Here is a 20057-nt window from a genome sequence, read left to right on the forward strand (position 1 = left end):
AAGTCTCGTATATGCCCAGCTTCCTTTTCGGTTTTGATCTACTATTTTAAGTTGCTCTTGCTATGTTCTCGTATGGACCACCTGATTTTTCTGCTACAAGAGTCGAATGCTTGCTTTGAAGTACTCGTAATAAATATTACGTTCAAATGAAAATAGATATTTGCATTCATGAGTGCAAATGTGCTATGTAATACCTTTGAAAAAAGTGAGTAAATACGGAATTTATATTAAAAAAAATTAATTTTTTAAAAGTAAATTTAACTATTTTTCAAAACGATTACGCGACGTTGCGTATTCTACGAATATATGTAGCATTACTCAAATATTTAGAAAGAAACTTGAAAGAAAAAGAAAAAGAAATGATGGCTTCTTGTTCTTAAGCATGATCAAAACAAAAACGCCGTCTGTGGGATTCGAACCCACGACCACATGGTTAAAAGCCATGCGCTCTACCGACTGAGCTAAGACGGCTATGTATATATTCGTAATACTTATTGCTCTACATCAATCTACAAGAGTTCACTACAGACAAACCAACATTGTCGATTTCGTGTAAACGATGAAGGCTATGAACAACACAGCGTCGAGTTGCCACAATGAGGCCAAAAATCGAAGGAACAATTGCTGCAAGACAATAATGTCTTCGTTGTACCTTGCAAGTACTTGGCACTGAATTCTCATCTGATGGACACGTATCGAACACCCGTCCTCCTGCATGGCCTCTCTTGGATGTTCTCATTGACTCATCCTCCATCTGCTCACACTACAAATATTGCCACAGCCATATTCATCCTCTTCACAACGGAACGGATCACAAATCTTGACATACACGCCTTGTATTCGAAACAAGTATGGCTTTCAAACCTAAGATTCCTATAGCTCTCTTACTCCTGACGTCTCTCCTGGCTATATGCGCTGGTTTAGCTCTAGCCATGCAAGACCCGGAGCTGAAACAATGCAAGCACCAGTGCAGGCACCAAAGACAATTCGATGAACAAGAGAAGGAACAGTGTCAGCGAAGTTGTGACGAGTATCACAGAGAGAAAAAAGCTCAGGAGAGAGCAGAGAGGAGGAGATCAGAGGAGGGAAGCAGTAGAGAAGAAAGATATGAAGAAGAGGAGTTGGGCGGGGAGCATGAGGAGGAAAATCCTTATGTTTTTGAAGATGAGGATTTTGAAACCAGAGTTAGAACTGATGAAGGCAGAATTCAGGTCCTGGAGAAATTCACGAAGAGATCGAAACTTCTCCGCGGCATTGAGAATTTTCGTGTGGCGATTCTTGAAGCGAATCCTCACACCTTCATTTCCCCGGCCCATTTTGATGCTGAACTTGTTCTCTTTGTTGCTAAAGGTATGTAATCTTCCTTTCACACTAGTTTTTCTTTTGTAGTTTTGGACATATTGTTCTTAGAATCACTTATCAGTAATCACCAGAAGTTATTTACGATTCTTGGATCCTAAGGTTGGTGGTTCTTTTTTATCGTATCGTATAACCAGGGCGAGCAACAATTACAACAGTTAGGGAGGAGAAGAGAGAGAACTTCAACGTGGAACAGGGAGATATCATGAGGATTCCAGCCGGAACACCTGTTTATTTGATCAATAGGGATGAGAATGAGAAGCTTTATATTGTCAAAATCCTCCGACCCGTCTCTGTTCCTGGCCATTTCGAGGTAATTAAAATGTGTAAGAGGCCAAAATCAATTTTCCATTTCGTTCCAAGGCATGTTGTTTGGATAATTTTCCACGAATGAGTCAACAGCATGATAAGTGTGGTTCATTTTCCACGATCCTAGAACTCTGGCTAGGTAAAACGATGAGCTAATAAAACAGGGCGTTCTTTGCTTTATCAAATCATGTCGACTTATTGTTGTAAACCCCATGATGTAGGCATTCCATGCGTCAGGTGGCGAAGACGCAGAATCATTTTACCGGGGATTCAGCTGGGAGGTTCTTGAAGCTGCTCTCAAGGTACGTCCTCCCATTTGTCTCCATTCCATTGAAGAACTATTTTGTAAGTTTGTTTATTGGTTAGTGTCACTAATTGGATCGAATTTCAATTTCCAATTCCAAAATCAACCAGACACGAAGGGATCAGTTGGAGAAGCTCTTCGGGAAACAGACTCAAGGAGTCATCATCAAGGCATCCAAAGAACAAATCCGGTCTATGAGCCAACATGAGGAAACTCCCCCTCGAATATGGCCTTTTGGAGGCGACTCAACCCATCCTTTCAATCTTTTCCACAAACGTCCCTCTCAATCGAACCAGTTTGGGCGTCTCTACGAAACCGATCCTAACGAATGCAAGCAGCTACAAGACCTCGACCTCATGGTCTCCTTCGCTAATATAACCAAAGTAATCGTCATTCATGGCAGCTAGCTAGCTGCAGATATATCCTATCCTTTCTTATTGTTTTTTTTAAGACTGAACATGATCTCTTTCGCATCATGGTAATCATAAATTTCCGAAATATTACAGGGATCTATGGCTGGTCCCTACTACAACTCAAGGGCAACAAAAATCTCTGTGGTAGTTGAAGGTGAAGGGTACTTTGAAATGGCGTGCCCGCATCTCTCATCCTCCGGATCAAGAGGGCAACGAGAGGGCAGTGGAAGCTCTCGGCGAAGGAGTAGGAGTGGCCCAACTTATCAGCAGATTAGAGGACGCTTGAGACCTGGAATGGTGTTTGTAGCCCCTGCAGGCCATCCAGTTGCTGTCATTGCTTCACGGAATAAGAATCTGCAGGTGCTTTGCTTTGAGGTCAATGCTCAAGGAAACATTAGGTTCCCTCTCGCAGGTATATCTTGTTGGAATTATTCCAAACCCATGAAATTATTACTCTCTTGTTTTCTTTATACACGCATTGTCTCTGATTCTGATCCGTTTTCTTTTGTATTTTCTTAGGGAAAAATAACATTGTGAATGAGTTTGAGAGGGAGGCGAAGGAGTTGGCCTTTAACTTCCCTGCAAGAGAGGTGGAAAAGATCTTCAGGAACCAGGATCAGGAGTTCTTCTTCCCGGGGCCAAGCAGACAACCAGAGGAAGGCGATCGTGCGTTTGAATGAGCTGCATGGGTCGAGGAGGAAGAGGCTTTACAGAGGGGTTTTGAGAGCAGTTTCGTGGTTTTGTTAAGCATATGTATGATAATGTGTGCGTTAAGGTACTGAAAAACTGGAGTGTGTGTATGTGCATGGAATGATGTAAACTATGTTCTCGAGTACTAACCTTAAATAAAAGAGACCAAATAAAACTCGTATAGATGATGATGATGATGTTCCTGTTTTGTGTCCTGTCTCCCTTTCAATGGCCTGGCATGACACTACGTACACTTCTGCAGAGTTGATCAATTATGAAGTACATGCAACAAATAATTAGTTTGCGCATAAAATCTACGTCTTGAAATTTATTATAATAACGTATCAAATTACATCGTAGGTGTTTATCATTTTTCTTTCTTTTATTTTTTGTTGCGAGTCCTTGTGTTACTGTAACTTTGTTGTACTATTTGAGAAATGGTCGTTCTAAATACTGAACATCGTATCTCCTTTCAGCCCTTGGTGAGGAAGATCAATTGATAGTGTAAAGATGGAATAGGGTGGAGATTGAGTTGCTCAATCAATCTAAATAAACACTTCCAACAGCTAAAGTAGTTTGGGAAGTATATAGTTTTAAATTAGACTTGTTCTATCACGCTCCGGACTCTAGAGTACAATAATCTTCCACTCAAATCTCTCAAAGTCCTTTCAAAGAAAGTAAACTCGACACTATTACATACTCTCTAAAATCTCATAAATCTACTTGTCAATTGGCACTTATCTCACATTTTTCTATAATCTTGTCTCACGTGTCATTTATTCAGGCTGTCACAACCATTAAAGCTATAAAAAAAAAAATAGAGGTAATAAATGAGTGCGCCCATCGACTCAGTAAGCAGCGAACCTATATTAATGAGTAAACATGTGCTAATTAAAAAAAAAACAAAGACCATATTTACCCCCATGGCAGGGTTTTACATATCTACGGTTAGCTAAACAGAATATAAATCATTTTGTCACCAAAGCAAATGAACTCAAAACAGAGGCCATGTTTACCCCATGACAGGCTTGTGCATCTCTAAGGTTAGCCAAGCAGAACATGAACCACTTTGTCACCAAAGTGAGTGCACTTAAAATAAAGACCATCGTTTTACACTTGTGGAAAGGTAAGAATAGAGGCCACACTTTTAACTAGTGTTAGGGCCCATAACCAAAAGCAAAAGAGAATCTTATGCCTCAATATTTTCAGAAACAAAACAATAACATAATAGTATACTAAGCAGATAATATATATATTCAAATACAAAATCTAGACTCCATATTCACATTTTATGCAGTAGAGAATTAGAATGCAAAAATTGCTCGTCTATGCCAATCATGATAAAATGTCACATTTTCATTTTCATATACAAAGAATAGTGTGGAAATTGATTGACGTTATTTTCATAACAAAATATGCAAGTTTTTCACGAAAGCAACTTCAGTTAGTTTTTGGCAAAGTTTAGTATATTACCTGATTTTTACATTGCACTATCTAAGCCTTGTAACCAAATAGTAGAAGCATCCAACCTAGTCCAAAAATCGCCACTAGTATATTAGTAATTCATAAATCAGACTAACCACAAAACCACGCACAATATACTATACTCCAACTTAACTCCATCTCCACAGTCTAATTAAGCATCAACTTTAAATTTTCAACTATCAGAGACATGCATGCCAAAAAGTTCTCTATTTTGATTTCGCCTCAACCCTAGCAAATAACTCAACAAAATCACTCTCCATTTCTGTTGAGATACATAGTACTATAAACTAACCTCCAGTACCTCAACTTACCACCAATCAACCAACACCATTAACCACACTAACATCAGAATCAAACCCCACAAAACTCTTAGAATTGTTTGTTCACTCCAGAATATAAGTCAGCTATTATTTTAACATGTACATGAGTAAACAGAGAGCATCTTATCGAACTCATGGTGAGTGTTGCGGAGCAACTGTGCGTCTGGTACAAAAACCTCCACTGGTTATGACAGTGGCACTAGCAGAGTGGAAAAATAGGGGGAGAGAGTGTGGTAGAGAATAATCGAAGGGAGAGAGAGAAAGAGAGAGAGAGAGAGAGAGAGAGGTGCCGATGGAACAAAGGTGGACAAGTGGGCAATGGTGACTTAGTGTGGAGGTGCAATTGAGAGAGGGTGTGAGGTGCATAAAAGAGGGTCTGCAAAAGGGAGTTTGGTGCGGTGGAACGACCCACAAGGAGTCAAGGTTCACCTAAATATACAGAAAATGACAAGATGACAAGTGAAACCTAAGTTCAAAATTGACAACAAAATAATTGGTCTTATCTAAGAAATTAATCACGCAAGCTAATTGGAGACTCTGGTGAAGATAAGGGGTAGCAAATGCAATGATAAACGACAAATTTGGGAGTTTGGTGAGAGTGAGGGGAGAGTGTGTTGAGAAATCACAGAGAGAGTAGGATTTCATTCTCTATCGAAGAGAGATAAAAGATTTCCATTCGCAAACACCAAAGAAAAGGAAGTTTGTTGTCAGATATAAAATGAACTGGGTCTAGTCCTTTGGAAGCCAATTACCAAGAATAAAAGAAGAGATAAGATGAGAAAGAGAGAAAGTTAAAAGATGCTGACTCAGATACAAAAATGGTGAAAGTAATACAAAAATGATGGATACAGTAGACCCATACAGTCGGTGTGTAAACGATGTTGATGTGGAAAATTGAAAACGCACCATTTCGTTTAACCAAAACCACACCGTTTAAGGCATCTCCCTCCTCAATTTCCCTCTCTATGTTTCTTCTCTCGAACCTTCCACAAAACGAAGCGCACCGTTTGTTCCTCTGTCCTTCCCCCTCCCTTCCCTCAACGGCACGTCCCTCCTCTTGAAGCTTCCCTCCTCAGACCCACACTGAGCCGAAGACGATTCCACCGCGAGTTTTCCCACAGAAGCAAAACCTCCCTTCGTCTTCAGCTTCTTCTTCTTTCCACGAAGCCAACACCAATTAATCGACTTCCATTTTATCTCCACGCTCGAGCTTTTCATTCTTTTCCCACTCTGTGGCTCCTTCAACAAATCAAAGCTAGCTCCTTTCATCCTTAGTTCCTGAATGCACTTTGTGAGCAATCGCCCATCGTTTCTCTCCCTCTACAACTGCCTCGACACCTTCCAATACTTGCAAAGTTTCACCTGGATGAAGAACACAAGAACAAGCGAGGTAGAGACAGATAATAGACCAAGTATCCACCATTTCTTGCAAGTCTGTTTATGCTCCTCTTGGGAGTTAACCAAAGAGGTAAACAAAATGGTAAAGAAAAACCCATGAAAGATGAAGAAGAAACAGCACAATTGAAAAAGCTCTCTTTTTATCAAGTCCAATCTAGTTTGTTTGAGAGAGATGCACAGGCTAAAAAGGTCCTCTTCTCTTTGCTAGAGCTTGAGAAGCAAGAGATGGCCAAGGCTCTCAGAGATTTCCATTAGTGGGTGATGCATTGTCGTCGAGATTGTGCTCATGGAAGATAAGAGTTTGTTCTGGTGCTCTTTGTCAACGTTTTTCTTTATATATATATATAATAAATATCAGCTGACGTGGCCAGCTGTTTAGACATCGTTTGTATGGACCGACTGTACATAGTAGAACTGAAAGTAATATAAGGCAAGTAGGACTCAACTACTGTAAAGAAGAAAAGAGAATTCGATACAAGGAAGGAATCTCTAGAAATTTTCAAAGATCTCTATAGACAGAGACTCCTCAAATCATTGGCTCCCATCTCAAGATTTCTACAGTGAATGTGTCTTCTTCAACCTCTCAGAAAGCTTAAAATCACCTAATATAGTGGATTTCACCCCCAAACAATCTGTTAACGTGGGCTTTTACGCTGAATCATGTAAATCTTTGTGTCTTTCTATTTATTTATATTTTATATTCTTTATTTATTACTTATTTCATGGATAAGCATCCAAGTACCGTATCAGTGATTAAGCGATCATTGTGAGCTATTCAACCGTAATGTTGGGCTCTGACCCCACTGAAAAATGCATCAATAGTTTGGCACCGTTTGTGAGATTCGACAAACTTAACTCAACACAAAGGTAGCACTACACACAATGGAGGATTATAGCGAATAGGGTTCCAGATCAGAAGGGAAATCACGCCAAACATTCATGAAGTTAAGTCCCTTACTATTCTCTGTTTATATGTGTTTTAAGTGGAGTGCGCTGCGCGACCATGCACATAGCTTAGGGGTGAGCATGAAGCATGCCACTGAGCTACACGCGGGGCACGCAATGGAGCTTGACCCGAGCAACAATCGAGGTGGGCACTCAACCTGCAACGCAATAAAACCCGAGTGAGCAATGGAGCTCACCCTCGAGCACAAGCATGGCACACAATAAAACTCGGGTGAACAATGATACTCGCCCTGAGCAACGCGCATGGTGAGCACTCAGCCTATCGCACAATAAAGCTCAAGCGAGCAATGGAGCTCGCCCCAAGCAACTAGCATCGTCGGCACGTTGTCACTACCCACACTTGGGGTGAACCCTTTAACCTAAAACCCATAATAACAAGAACTTAAATACAAAAAATCCTCCAAAATCAAATGTCTAAAAAATTATTTTAAGTAAAATAAACTAAAAACTGGGAAAAATTCTCTTAATTCAAACAAATCCACTTATGCCACTTGGCACTTATAATCTTGTCACGTGTCATCTATTCCAACTGTTATAACTATCAAAGTCATCTTGAAAAAAATAGTGGAGATAGAGGGGTGAGTCCATCGACTCATTAAGCAGAAAACCTCTACTAGTGTGTAAACATGAGCCAGTTACAGAATGCATAACAAAATAGAATATCAAAAATAACAGAGCGATATTTTAGAAACATTTATTTAAAATAATAATATAGAAAAAAGACATTTGGCATAAGCATAACTGAAGCGACATCATAACAAGAAGCCATATTTAACCCAAGTGGTAGAGTTGTGCTATCCCTAACGGCCAATCCAGACGAAAACAGAAGTAAAGTCTTCCCCTTTTAAACATGCTGAGTGTGCACGCAGGATAGATGACAAAGAAAAATACTCAATCTCCAAAGTAGGTACACTCAGAAACAGAGATGTTGGTACCAATATAATAACATAAACTACAACTTTAAAACTGTGATAAAGGCAGAACAGAAGCAGAAACAGAATGTCATGCCAAAGGATCTTCATAAGCAATATCATATCAAAACAAAGTATTAAGCAGATAAATATATTATACTCATAAACATTTAAAAACTCATAATTGCCCTTTTTATGTAGTTAAGAAGAGATTACCAAAAGAATAATGTTATATGCAACCTTAAAATGTACAAATCTCGTGCATGCCTCTTATTAAAAAAAAAATGTGGACCCCACCATGAAAAAGTATGAAAAATTTGCATTTTTATTTTGTGGGGCCCACTTTTTTTTTTTTTTGTACAAAAGGTTTGCACAAGGCTTGTATATTTGGGATTTGCCCCTAGCATTACTTTTACAACCTTGTGGCTGGGTTACATCCTTGGCCTGCAATGGCCAAGTGATGGTGATCATACATAGTGAGCAGTATCGTGAGAGGTCTAAGATGGTGCTTGCTCGACTTTAATGTAGGAGGAACGAGGGCCTATGGTTTGGTGCAGGCACTTTAATGTGAGGCTGCTTCTCATTATGATTGGTGGTTCTTGGAGCTTGGGGGTGTCATCGGCAGCTGATGGTGGCTCAGAGATGACGTCCAAGGGCTGACTAGGGTGCTGTATGACTCAAACTGATGCACAACAGGCTGCTAAGCTACTATGTTTTTGATATTGTGAAACGGGGGATGTTTGAGCATGGTTTACCACAAAGGGACAAGTTCTCCTTCGTGGTGGTGTTCGGCGCTGTCTGTAGCTAAGGGAAGTGTTGTTTACATGGGCTGCAACTGCTGAACAATGAGCAATGGAGGGACACATATGTGCAGTGGCTAGCTTGCGGAACAAGGTTTATTGGATAATTTTGAGGTTTATTCAAAATTATCCAATAAACCTCAATTGGGCTTTCCAAAAATATTGGCCCATTAATACCATTCAAACTCATCCGCTAAACCTTAACGGGCTGGGTTATTACACACTTAGCTTGCCCGTACAAGAAGCTCGCCTTGAAAGATTGTCATTGCAGGCACTCTACATGCTCGCATCTCAGTTGAGCAAGGAAACTCGCCCTGAGCAAAGCAAATAACTCACAAGTGACCAATGAAACTCACCACGAGCAAAGCACATTACTCACAAGAGAGCAATGATGTTCTCCCTCAAGCAACAAATAAAGATTGAGGGTGGGCAATGTAACGCCCGTCCTTGTGGTGAGACTTTTTGTAAAATATTTTGATAAAGGACGACGGGAATAACCGTCCGATTTAGAACTTTTTATTTTCTTCCCAGGGTGCAAGACTCTACATTTATAAAATAAAAAGTGGTTTTGCAATAAAAGAGGTTTACAACGGAAAACATTAATCTTACAATAAAAGGGTTCCCTCATACGATTAAAACCCATGCCTAGACTTCCGTGCTCTTCCCCATGGGCCGTGTCTGTCCTGATGCGTACTTCTCATTCCGTCCTTGTGAGGGGGGAGGGACATGCATAAAAACTAAAATGAGTCAAAGACTCGTAAGCATTACTTCATACAGTTAAAATATAACAACATAGATTTTCATTCATGCATTCATCATTCATACATACTATACGTACGTGCGTGCGTGCGTGCATATGTGCGTTCGTTGAAAACATTACTGGACGAGATTTTCCTTTGAAAATAGACTTTCTTTTTGTAAAACGTTTCCCCCGTCAGTGCCTTCATTTCTGCAAGAATGCGGTGCCTTCTTGTATAAGTGCGTTCATTCAAAAACATCACTGGACGGGATTTTCTTTCAGTAAAACGTTTCCCCCCGTCAGTGCCTTCATTTCTTAAAAGTTTGTGCATTCGTGCGTTACGTGCATACATGCTTTCATATATACATACATACATACATACACACATACATACATAGATACATGCATTCTTTCTTATCACTTTCATAGACCAGTACACACTGTTACGCCCCTTGTGTTGGGGTTAGCGGTCTTCCTTTGGACCCGGACTCCGCCCGTGGCCACGGGTTGGGAATCCCTTTTCAGTCAGGGGGCAGCATGGGTGCACTACCAGTAATACTTATCCGGCATTGCAATCTGCCCATTCATCGGTACCCTTTCCATTCATTCATGTGGCCGTTACGTATCTTCATACATTTCATGCCTTTCTTTGCTTTTCATTATTTCATTCATGTCAGCTCTAAAGAGCTGGAGCTTTCATTCATTCACGCCAGCTCTAAAGAGCTGGAGCTTTCATTCAGTTCTTTCTTTCATTTAACAGTCATTTCATGAGAAAACATTCATTTACGATTCAATTCATGAGAAAACATTCATTTTCGTAAGAAAACATTTCTTGTCGTGAGAAAACATCGTTTGGGGTGTTAGCCCGAAAATCGTCTTTCCTTTTTTTTTTCACTTCATTTCAGTCATATCCTTCATTTAACAGTTCGTTCGTGAAAAACATCATTTAAAAACAAACATGGCTTAAACGTCAGCTTTCGTGGCATCCACAAGCATCACCTTGAACGTCGTCTTTCATGGCACCCATGAGCATCACCTCATAGCGCACATGAAAGCGTCGGTTCGTAGGATCCATAAAAGCATCAGTTTCATGCTTTTTGTGCATTTTCATCAGTTCGTGGATTTTCTTAGAAAATACATACAATAGATACAACGTATAGTCATTCATTCACATGTGTACAGTTAATACTTTGTTGCGTAAAAAGGGGCTGCCAAGGAGGGGCCGTACATACGTATACCTTTGAACAATTAGCATTTTCTTTCGTAAAACGTCTCTCGCGTATTTTCTTAAAGCATCGTGAAGAAAAGCATTTCGTTTCGTTTCTTTATATTTTAAGAAGACTCTAGAAGAGTATGAACGTAACACTTACCTAGACTCCATGCTACTTGCATATCATGCAGTCCATTCATGTACGTGTCAGATGGCAACCTACATGCATACACATAACCTTAATGTCATTCTCTATCTAATGCATAATCAACTTAAACTAGAAATAAAACTATACTTTACTTAGAACACTCTCCTTTTATCCCGTGCACTTACGTGCCCTTTACTATGCTAAACCCTTCGGGAACCACTACGGTCACCACATCTTTCAACTCAACGTCTTGCCTCGAGTGCTCATCCACTAAAGTGAACCCATGGTTCACCTTAGGATTAAGACACTAAGACCTTAGTCTTACTCTTCTTACTAACCACATTCGACGCATGATTCCAACCGATGGAATCACGCATCTCAATCCTAACAATACACTCGTCACTACCTTCATGCACCTTAGCCCATACTAAATCCTCATTCCCAACCATACAAGCCACACAGCTCTAACCCAACTCTGAGGCTTAAGCATTGTGTAACTGTACTCAGGACAGACTACCCATTACATATGGTGAATCTGTCCGGCACATGTGTCTAACTAGATTGTACATGTACCTTATCCCTTTATCACCTAAGATCAACATATGACACGTTGATCACCTGCTCGTAGAGACAAGGGTCATACTCCGATACCAACCTTCTCTTAACCCGACTAGCATGACTCTTCATGCTACCCGTCCCTTGTGACAGTTCATCCCAACACTTAATATAACAAGACTCCATTCACCATTACGCCTTATGTCACGTTATATAGCTCGAGACTACACTCGAGCTATACCATGACCTTGTCACGTCACCTGACATTCCTCTACGTCATTTTTACATCAGCTCCTTAACTCATCACGAGTACGGTTCCTCACGTACTCCTGTCACATCGTGACATCTCGTCACGATCCTGCTACACCATTTCTACACTAACTCACCCATCATAAGCACGACTGTCAGTAACCACGATGTTGCCCAGTCATGCTTCCGCTGCGTACTCTTACACTTATTCTGCTACTTCACGCATACTTCTAGCCATAAGTCCATCACGGTGACACTTGTCACTTCAAACTACAGGTTGCACCATAACTACTTCGGGACACTGTTCTACAGTTTCAGACACTATTTATCACGTTCCACACCCATCATCACACAACTATCCTTATCTCTGCGACACGCCACAGGGAGTGTCGCTGCCTTGTGGAGTACACTCCACTTATACTCCCTTTCCACACACTACAACCTATCATCAATATGGCATACCCGCCATACGGTGCATCACTTACCACATGGAGTACACTCTGCATATACTCCCTTCATACACACTATGCCACATCACCACTATGTCATACCCAGCATACGGTGCATCACTCCATCACATAGAGTACACTCCACGTGTACTCTCTTCACACACGTTATGCCACACAGAGTACACTCCACGTATACTCTCTTTCCACACGCTACAACCTATCATCAATATGACATACTCGTCATACAATGCATCACTTTACCACATGGAGTACACTCCTCGTATACTCCCTTCATACACACTACGACCTACCACCATCATAGCATACTTGCCATATGGTGCATCTCTCTACCACATGGAGTACACTCCACATATACTCCATTTTCACATGCTATATCATCAATATGGCATACCCGCCATACGATGCATCACTCTACCATATGGAGTACACTCCGCGTATACTCCCTTCACACACTACGCCACATCACCTTTATGGCAAACCCGCCATATGGTGCATCACTCTACCACATGGAGTACACTCCACGTGTACTCTCTTCACATATATTATGCCACACAAAGTACCCTCCACATGTACTCTTTCCATTCCACAATACGCCAGGAGGGTACATTTTACATATACTCTCCTTATTCCACGCTACGTCACTTCACCATTATGGCATACCTGCCATATGGTGCGTTGCTCCACCACATGGAGTACACATCACGTATACTCCATTCATACACACTACGACCTATCACCATTATGGCATACTTGCCATATGGTGCATCTCTCCACCACATAGAGTACACTCCACGTGTACTCTCTTCACACCCGTCATATCACCATTATGGCATTCCCGCCATATGGTGCGTCACTCCACCACATGGAGTACACCTTTCACATACCGCGCCATACAGAGTACTCTACATGTACTCTCCCCATTCCACAATACGCCAGGAGAGTATATGTTTACATATACTCTCCCTATCCCACACTACGCCACACACAGAGTACACTTAGCGTGTACTGTTCCCACTCCACATGCTACAACACCAATACAACACATACTCCGTAACCACACTACACCGCACAGTCCACAACATTGCATAGCACAATTCCCCACTACGCTCCACACTTCACAGCGCACTACACAAATAAGCCCAACACTTCGCTACACAGGATGCCTAACACTTCACTACACAGAACGCCCAACACTTCACACAGCACAACACATCTCCATACTACACAGCAACTCCACTAATACTAACAGCACAGTCCACAACCTAATCAACTAATCAATATCTAACATAAATAACGAGAGATAGAGTGTTATACCATAGACGAGATAGCCCGTGCGTTGCTCGTTGATCGTCACAGTCGATAACATTGAAAAGGTCGTACGTGATGGCTAACCCACATACGTTGACTGTTTGGGCGTTTGGATAGCTAAGTGTGGCCTTGGAAGGGCTCGTGAAGGCCTTGTGATGGTGGCAAGGAGCGTAACACGGCGGATCTGGCCGTGTACAGTGGCGGTCGGTCACGCGCAGTGATTGTCCATCACATGCAGTGGTTACCCACCACATAAAGTGGTGGTTTGGGACCTTGGGTTCAACTAAGGGAGGTGCGGTGGGACTCATGGAGGCGTCGAGGTGGCGCCATGGTGACTCACGGTGGTGGTTCTGGCCGCATGATGTAGGAGAAGCCTTGGGAGAGTGAGAGAGAGTGTGAGTGCATGGGTGGCAGATCGGGGCCATGGGTGGTTGGGTTGGCTCAGTGGTGGCCTGAAGAGGCTCAAGGTGGCGGTTACACGCCGTAGGTGGCGGTGTACGGTGGTGGATATGTGCAACCCGTGCACTTGAGGGAGAGGGAGAAGCCGTGCATGGAGAGAGGCTTTTGGCCATGGGTCACGTGGAAGAGGAAGAGAATGAGCTATGGTGGCCAGGGAGGCACTTGGTGGGCATGGGTGCTGCGCATGGCGGCGCTAGAGGTCGTGCAAGGTGATGTCGTGCAAGGGTCTCTTGTGCGTGCGTGCTACAGGGAAGGTGGCTGCATGGGAGGGGCTGAGTTCACTGGAGGGTGATGACCGGTGGCAGAGGAAGCTACTGTGGAAGTGGTGGCGCCATTAAGCGGCGCACGGCGGCGCTACGTGCATCAAGCCCATTCAGGATTTGCACTTCTGAAAGGGAGAAAAGGGAGAGCGTGAGAGAGAGGGGCTGGGCTGGTTGAGCTCGCCGGAGTGAGGCGGTGCCAGTGATGCCGGTGGTGAGGGCTGCCGACGCACGGCGGCGCCGGGCTGAGGCATGGAGCATTCGGCGAGGGAGAGAGGCCACGTATCACGTACGCTGGGGAGAGGGAGGAGAGAGAGAGAGAGAGAGGGCTGGGGAAAAGTGAGGGAAAGAGGGAGGAGGTCTGGGTATTTAATCCAGTCCCTTCGTCTGGGGATCCTCAAAACGATCTAACGTTGAGATATTAAAATACTGATTTGAAAATGCGTAAACGTTAACTTAATTAAAAACACTTAGAGGAATTAAGGTAAATATTATTTTAAACTAACTTTAGTTTATAAAATAATATTTCTTCATCATTTATAAAATGATGAAGTCTTATTTAATATATTTAAAAGGATGAAACCATTTAATTTAATTAAAGCCTTCAACATAATTTAAATCCCATAATATTTTAAATAACTGAAATCATTTTAATAATTAATATTAAAATGATTTTCAACAATTATAATATTTTTAGAGCTCTTCAAGAATATTATAATTGTCGTCTAGAAATACTCCTTATAAATATTTTCAGTACATTTAAAACACTAGGCGTGCCTTAGAAGTCACATAATATCTTTTAAAACACCCCATCGTGGATCGGCACGCATGATGAGGCTCGCAATAGCTAGATGGAAGGGGCAGACAGATCACAAAATCTCTGCCCTCAGGATTTGCTTACGTCATAAAGAGAGAACGTACGTCAGAAAGAGAGAAGCATACGTAAGAAGGATTAGGGTATTACAGGCAATGAAGCTCACCTAGCGAAACAAGGAAGGATTTTGGGCAAGCAATGAAGGTCACCCATGCATGTTCAAGGTGGGCACTTAGAACCAGTGTATTCCAAATCGAACGAGCAATGGAGCTCACCCTGAGCGACGAGCATGTCTCACACACGAGTAATGAGCTCACCCTCGAACAACAAGGAGGCTCACGGGTGAGCAATGAAGCTTGCCCCTGAGCAACAAGCATGACAAGCACTAAAGCCCGCCCCTATGTGGATCATCATGAGCTTAATTGTAAGCTTGCCAACAATAGCTAAATGCCCAGGCCTGCTTCCCTCTAACTCTCTATTTAAATATTATTTATCTAACAAGTTTGAGTTTTAGATGTTCTTCCCAAAAAGCGCCTCAAAACTCTATGAGTCTTCTAAAAGAACAAATATAAGGGAATGCAGACATGGACAAATGGATAAGCAAAGCACTTCCTTCATTGGTCTTAATCAGTGACACTCAGACATCTCGGGCTCAACCATGAGTCTTGATACATGCAGGCAAAACAAAGAGGGTAACCTCCATTAAGCAAAAGCCACTCAGAGACGAACAATCTTCAACAAAAAAAATCACTAAGAGATGAACAATCTCCATCACAAAAAAAAAAAAAAAAAAAAGGAACCTCAAGGATGAGCAACTTCCACTAGGTAGAAATCACTCAACAACAAACAATCTCCATCAAGCAAAGATTGAAAGTAGGAGCTAAATGACTAAGGTTTGCCTCTCTCGAACTCACTATTTGGATTTTATTTTCACTAACAAATTTAGATTTTGGAGGTTTTTTCCACAAGAATCTTTAGGATTCCACCAGAATCCCAAGGGGTGAATAAGTAAGAACACAATTTGTTCTGAGCAAGTTCAGGCAATCTACACCCAAACAAGAGCCCCAAGTGAATAAACGGAATAAAGGGGATGCACAATTGCTATCAACCTTCACCAAACAAAAAGCTTGGCAACTAGCCACCTAACCTAGAGCATTACCTGCGGAATTTCCCTTGAGTACCACTTGGGCACCTCTGCTTCCTATCTTCACCAGAACAGCCTACCCTAGAGCACTCGCTCGGGTGCACTGGATTTTCATTATGACCAAGGCAGGGCCTCCCTCAAGCCTCACCTGGGTGCCTAGAGCCCTCGTGACACTTCAACAAAAGAAAAGGGAGGAGAAAAAATCCCAACAAGAAGTCGTCACCCGAGCCACACTTGAACACTCCAGAAATTGAAGCCTCACCAAACATCCAGCTCAGGTTTGCGAGTCTTGAACTCATGATTTGGATTATATATACTAACCAGTTTGGTTTTTGGTGAAAAATTCTTAAAACAACTAAGTTGTCCTAGAGACAAGCACTCAGACCTCCCGCCACAACAACGCGAATGAGCATGCCTTCTATCACAATAGTGAGGTCGAGCTAGTCTCCCTCTGAGTGAGAAATGTTAGCATACACGCATGCAATCGAGGCTAACACCCACACGAGAAAGTCGGGTAGCCCTAGAGTCAAGCACTCGAGCCCCCAAGCTCATTTTCCTCGGCTCTCTTTGGTGGTGAATCCCCTTGTACTCCCCCATGATCTGAAGTCGACCGGGGGCAAGGTTTTAATTCCCTCTTCGCCATTCAATGCCTCTTTTGGGTGTGAGGAGGGACTTTCTTCACCTCTTACCAAGCAGGCAGTGTCATCCTTCCTTGTTTGGGAGGACGAGCCTATGCCAAATTCATTCCGTGTCGAGTGGTAAGGTGAGGGGCAGTCGCCAACAGTTGACCCCGCTACAATAGGTTTGTCTTGGCCTACCGACGAGGTAGAGGCGGGTGCCAACGAGGGTGACTGCTAGCATGTTAGTGCCTCCAAACCTTGTCTCCTGGGGTCCTTCTGTAGTTCGGCGCCCTTTCCTCAAGGCGAGGCGCATGCCGGTTCATCTCGCCCCAAGCATGTGTCGGGGTCTCAGGCAAGGGACGACTCTGTTCGCCTTATGGCAGACTAGTTGAGAGATTTCTTTTCCTCGATAGGTCGTTTTTCAGGTATGGCCTCTACTTTTCTTTCTTTCGGACTTGGATCCTTATGCGTGTGTGGTTTTGGCAAGGCGTGGATCAGCTGGTTGCTTGGATCGTCGATAAACAAGCCAACTTGGAGGATGAAGTTCGGGCCAAGCATATGTTTGCCTTCTGGGTGCTAAAGCAGGTCACACAGCTACATACTGAGAAGGCTAAACTGGAGATGATCCTCGATTAGGCCGATGGCTACATATGGTCGCTGGAGGGTGATCTGGCCGATCTACTTGAAGATGTTGTCGACCTCAGAGGGGAGCTCGATTGGGTGAGAGGAAAAGCTGCTCACGACCATTTTGAGTTGAGAGTGCTTCAGGAGGAAAGAGCTTTGAGACAGGAATAGTTATCCAGTCTTGAGGCAGAGTTGAAGGAGGCTAGGAGACACTCCCATGAACTAGATGAGGTCGCAGCAAAATTTGAAGAGGCTTGACATAATGGTTGATGATTAAAATAGGCATGGAATGGATGTGAGGGATAAGTATTTTAGACTCTACTTTAGTCACGGCAAATTTCGAGAACGAAATTTTTTTAAGGTGAGGATGTAATACCCAGGCCAAGCACCAAACCTAGGCCAAGCCCACGTACTATTAATTTCTTTTTTTAGGTTAATATCTATGGGTAGCCCACTTGAGAGCTAACGAGAAATTTTGAATAGGCTACCGGCCCAAAAATTTATTTTGGTGAAATATAGATTTTATTGGGCTTGACAATTAGTTTAAGATCATTTGATATTTTATGGACCAAGTGGAATCTATTTATTTGGCAATTGGTCCGAAAAATTTATGGGACTGGTTGGGTTATTTTAGAAGTTGAGTCGAGGCCAGTAGTATTTATTAAATACTCAACCCATAAAAAAAAGGACAAACCAAAGAAATTTTTGGACTGCTCTAACCAACCCAATCCATTTGTTAAAACCATCCACTACCCAATATATGGGCCCAACCAAATATTTCAAAATCGACCCAAAACCCAAACCCATGAGAACCAGGTCTAGACTCCAAGCCATACACGTCTCCTTTCCACTAGGATTCACGGCAACACTATATATATACACGTTACGCACATTCACACACAACCTCATGCACACATAATTTTCCCCAATCAAATCTAGGGTTGCCGTCGACCCTCCTGTGCTGCCAAGCTTCACACTGCTACCACCCTACACCTTGAACCCCATGCTGCCATCTCACGTCCAAAGAGGCCTCTATTTCCCCTCACCAAAAACAGGGCACTACCCAACAGCCAACACAACCTCTAGTCAAGCTCCACGATTTGCTGCCATCACCACCAAAGCCCACTCCCAGCCATTGTACTCCCCTTAGCCTTGTCACACGGAACTGCAGTTTCCCAAGGAGACCAAGCTTGCATACTCCTTCACGCCAACAACCCCAGTTTTCTCCACGCATCAACTGAACAGACCTCTATTTTTGCTCCTTAGAGCAGAGCCAGGTGCTGCACCTCTGTTGCCTGCCATAGAAGTTGCCACCCACTGCCCCAACTGGTCACTTGTTGCACCATAAACCTTTGTCATTTTCTCTCTGTCTCTCACACACACACACACACACTCTCTCACTCTCTGTCTCTCTTTCTCTCATTGCTTTCTCTCTCTCTCTCTCTCTCTCTCTCCCCGCTATGAGTGACAATTTTCTCTCTCTCCATGTCCCAATGCTCTGCCGCCGTGCCCAACCACCTACTCCCCGCTCGTTGCTTCTATCACAGTGAGTCCATTGAATGGTTCCTTCTCGGTAAGTCTCTGGCTCACCATCACTTTCATTTTAAAAGTGAAAAAAAATTATCGTGCTGCCTCCGTAAAGCAACCATGTACTGAACCAACTTACGTATTTTCCCCTTAACTTGAAAATCTGATTTTACGTTGGACTTAGTTTATTTTGGGCTGCTCCTTAAGTTGTGAGTTGGGCTTGTTTTATAGTTGGTGTTTAGGTTGGGCTTAGTCTTATTTTTGTTAGGCGAGGAACTCATATTTTTACAGTAAATGCTTAAGAGTTTAAGTTATATTATTAAGTATTAATTTTTACAACTAAATTTCAAAAGCTATTAACAAGATCTTAATTTTTTTAACACTTTAAATCTGATTTAAGTCTATCTTAATAAATGAGTTCTGTTGATTATGCTAATTGAAATTGATATAGTTATTTTATTTGGTTGTAATTTGAAAGTGTATATAGGTTATTATAAAAATTAAATAATATTAGTATCTATTGAATTCTGTATATAAGAAAATAATTATTAAAGCTACTTCCATAGTATGTATCTAAGTAAATGGACAATTTTAGCAAGTCCTTTTAGAAATTTGTTACTATTTAGTAGTCCATATAGGTGATGATTGATATGCATTCGACACAGTTGTGGAAAATTCAGAAGAGTTAAAAGTCAAGGTAAGCGGAGTTCCTATACTAGACTTTGCATAAAACGAATGGACTGATGTTGATTTTATGAAAAATATGCATGTTTTGTTATGAAAAGAAAACTTGTAAACAACCTCGGTTATTTATCTGAATTACCCATGAAATCCATATAAAAAGAGAAAAATATTTTTCTTTCATGACTGGTGTATACATAAGCTATTTTTTGGTATTTTATTTCTGAACTGTGCTTTAAGAGTGAAAATTTGTTTTGTACTTTGTTATGATATATTGTGACCTCTGAAAACCTT

At 42.0% G+C, this 20057-nt stretch overlaps 1 protein-coding gene, 1 non-coding gene and 1 pseudogene across 2 annotated transcripts; 1 reads left to right on the forward strand and 2 right to left on the reverse strand.

Moving 5' to 3' along the window:
• Window positions 1–398: 398 nt before the first annotated feature.
• Window positions 399–471, reverse strand: TRNAK-UUU. The gene has a single exon. It is a non-coding gene; the product is annotated as a tRNA-Lys (tRNA).
• Window positions 472–770: 299 nt separating this feature from the next.
• LOC121262673 (vicilin Jug r 6.0101) lies at window positions 771–3260 on the forward strand. Its single transcript, XM_041165257.1, has 6 exons — window positions 771–1350; window positions 1497–1672; window positions 1890–1970; window positions 2083–2355; window positions 2479–2797; window positions 2905–3260. Exons 1-6 carry the CDS (start codon window positions 852–854, stop codon window positions 3063–3065), a joined length of 1509 nt encoding a protein of 502 aa, XP_041021191.1. The 5' UTR covers window positions 771–851; the 3' UTR covers window positions 3066–3260.
• A 2467-nt stretch (window positions 3261–5727) lies between these two features.
• On the reverse strand, window positions 5728–6645 carry LOC121262674 (annotated as a pseudogene).
• Between the last annotated feature and the right edge of the window lie 13412 nt (window positions 6646–20057).

Source organism: Juglans microcarpa x Juglans regia, chromosome 4S, assembly GCF_004785595.1.
Source record: "Juglans microcarpa x Juglans regia isolate MS1-56 chromosome 4S, Jm3101_v1.0, whole genome shotgun sequence".
NCBI classification, from domain to species: domain Eukaryota; kingdom Viridiplantae; phylum Streptophyta; class Magnoliopsida; order Fagales; family Juglandaceae; genus Juglans; species Juglans microcarpa x Juglans regia.

Coding starts and splice junctions, on each gene's coding strand:
- LOC121262673 (XM_041165257.1), top strand. CDS start 852: ATGGCTTTCAAACCTAAGATTCCTATAGCTCTCTTACTCCTGACGTCT. Junction 1,971..2,082: donor TTCTTGAAGCTGCTCTCAAG/GTACGTCCTCCC, acceptor AAAATCAACCAG/ACACGAAGGGATCAGTTGGA. Junction 2,798..2,904: donor CATTAGGTTCCCTCTCGCAG/GTATATCTTGTT, acceptor GTATTTTCTTAG/GGAAAAATAACATTGTGAAT.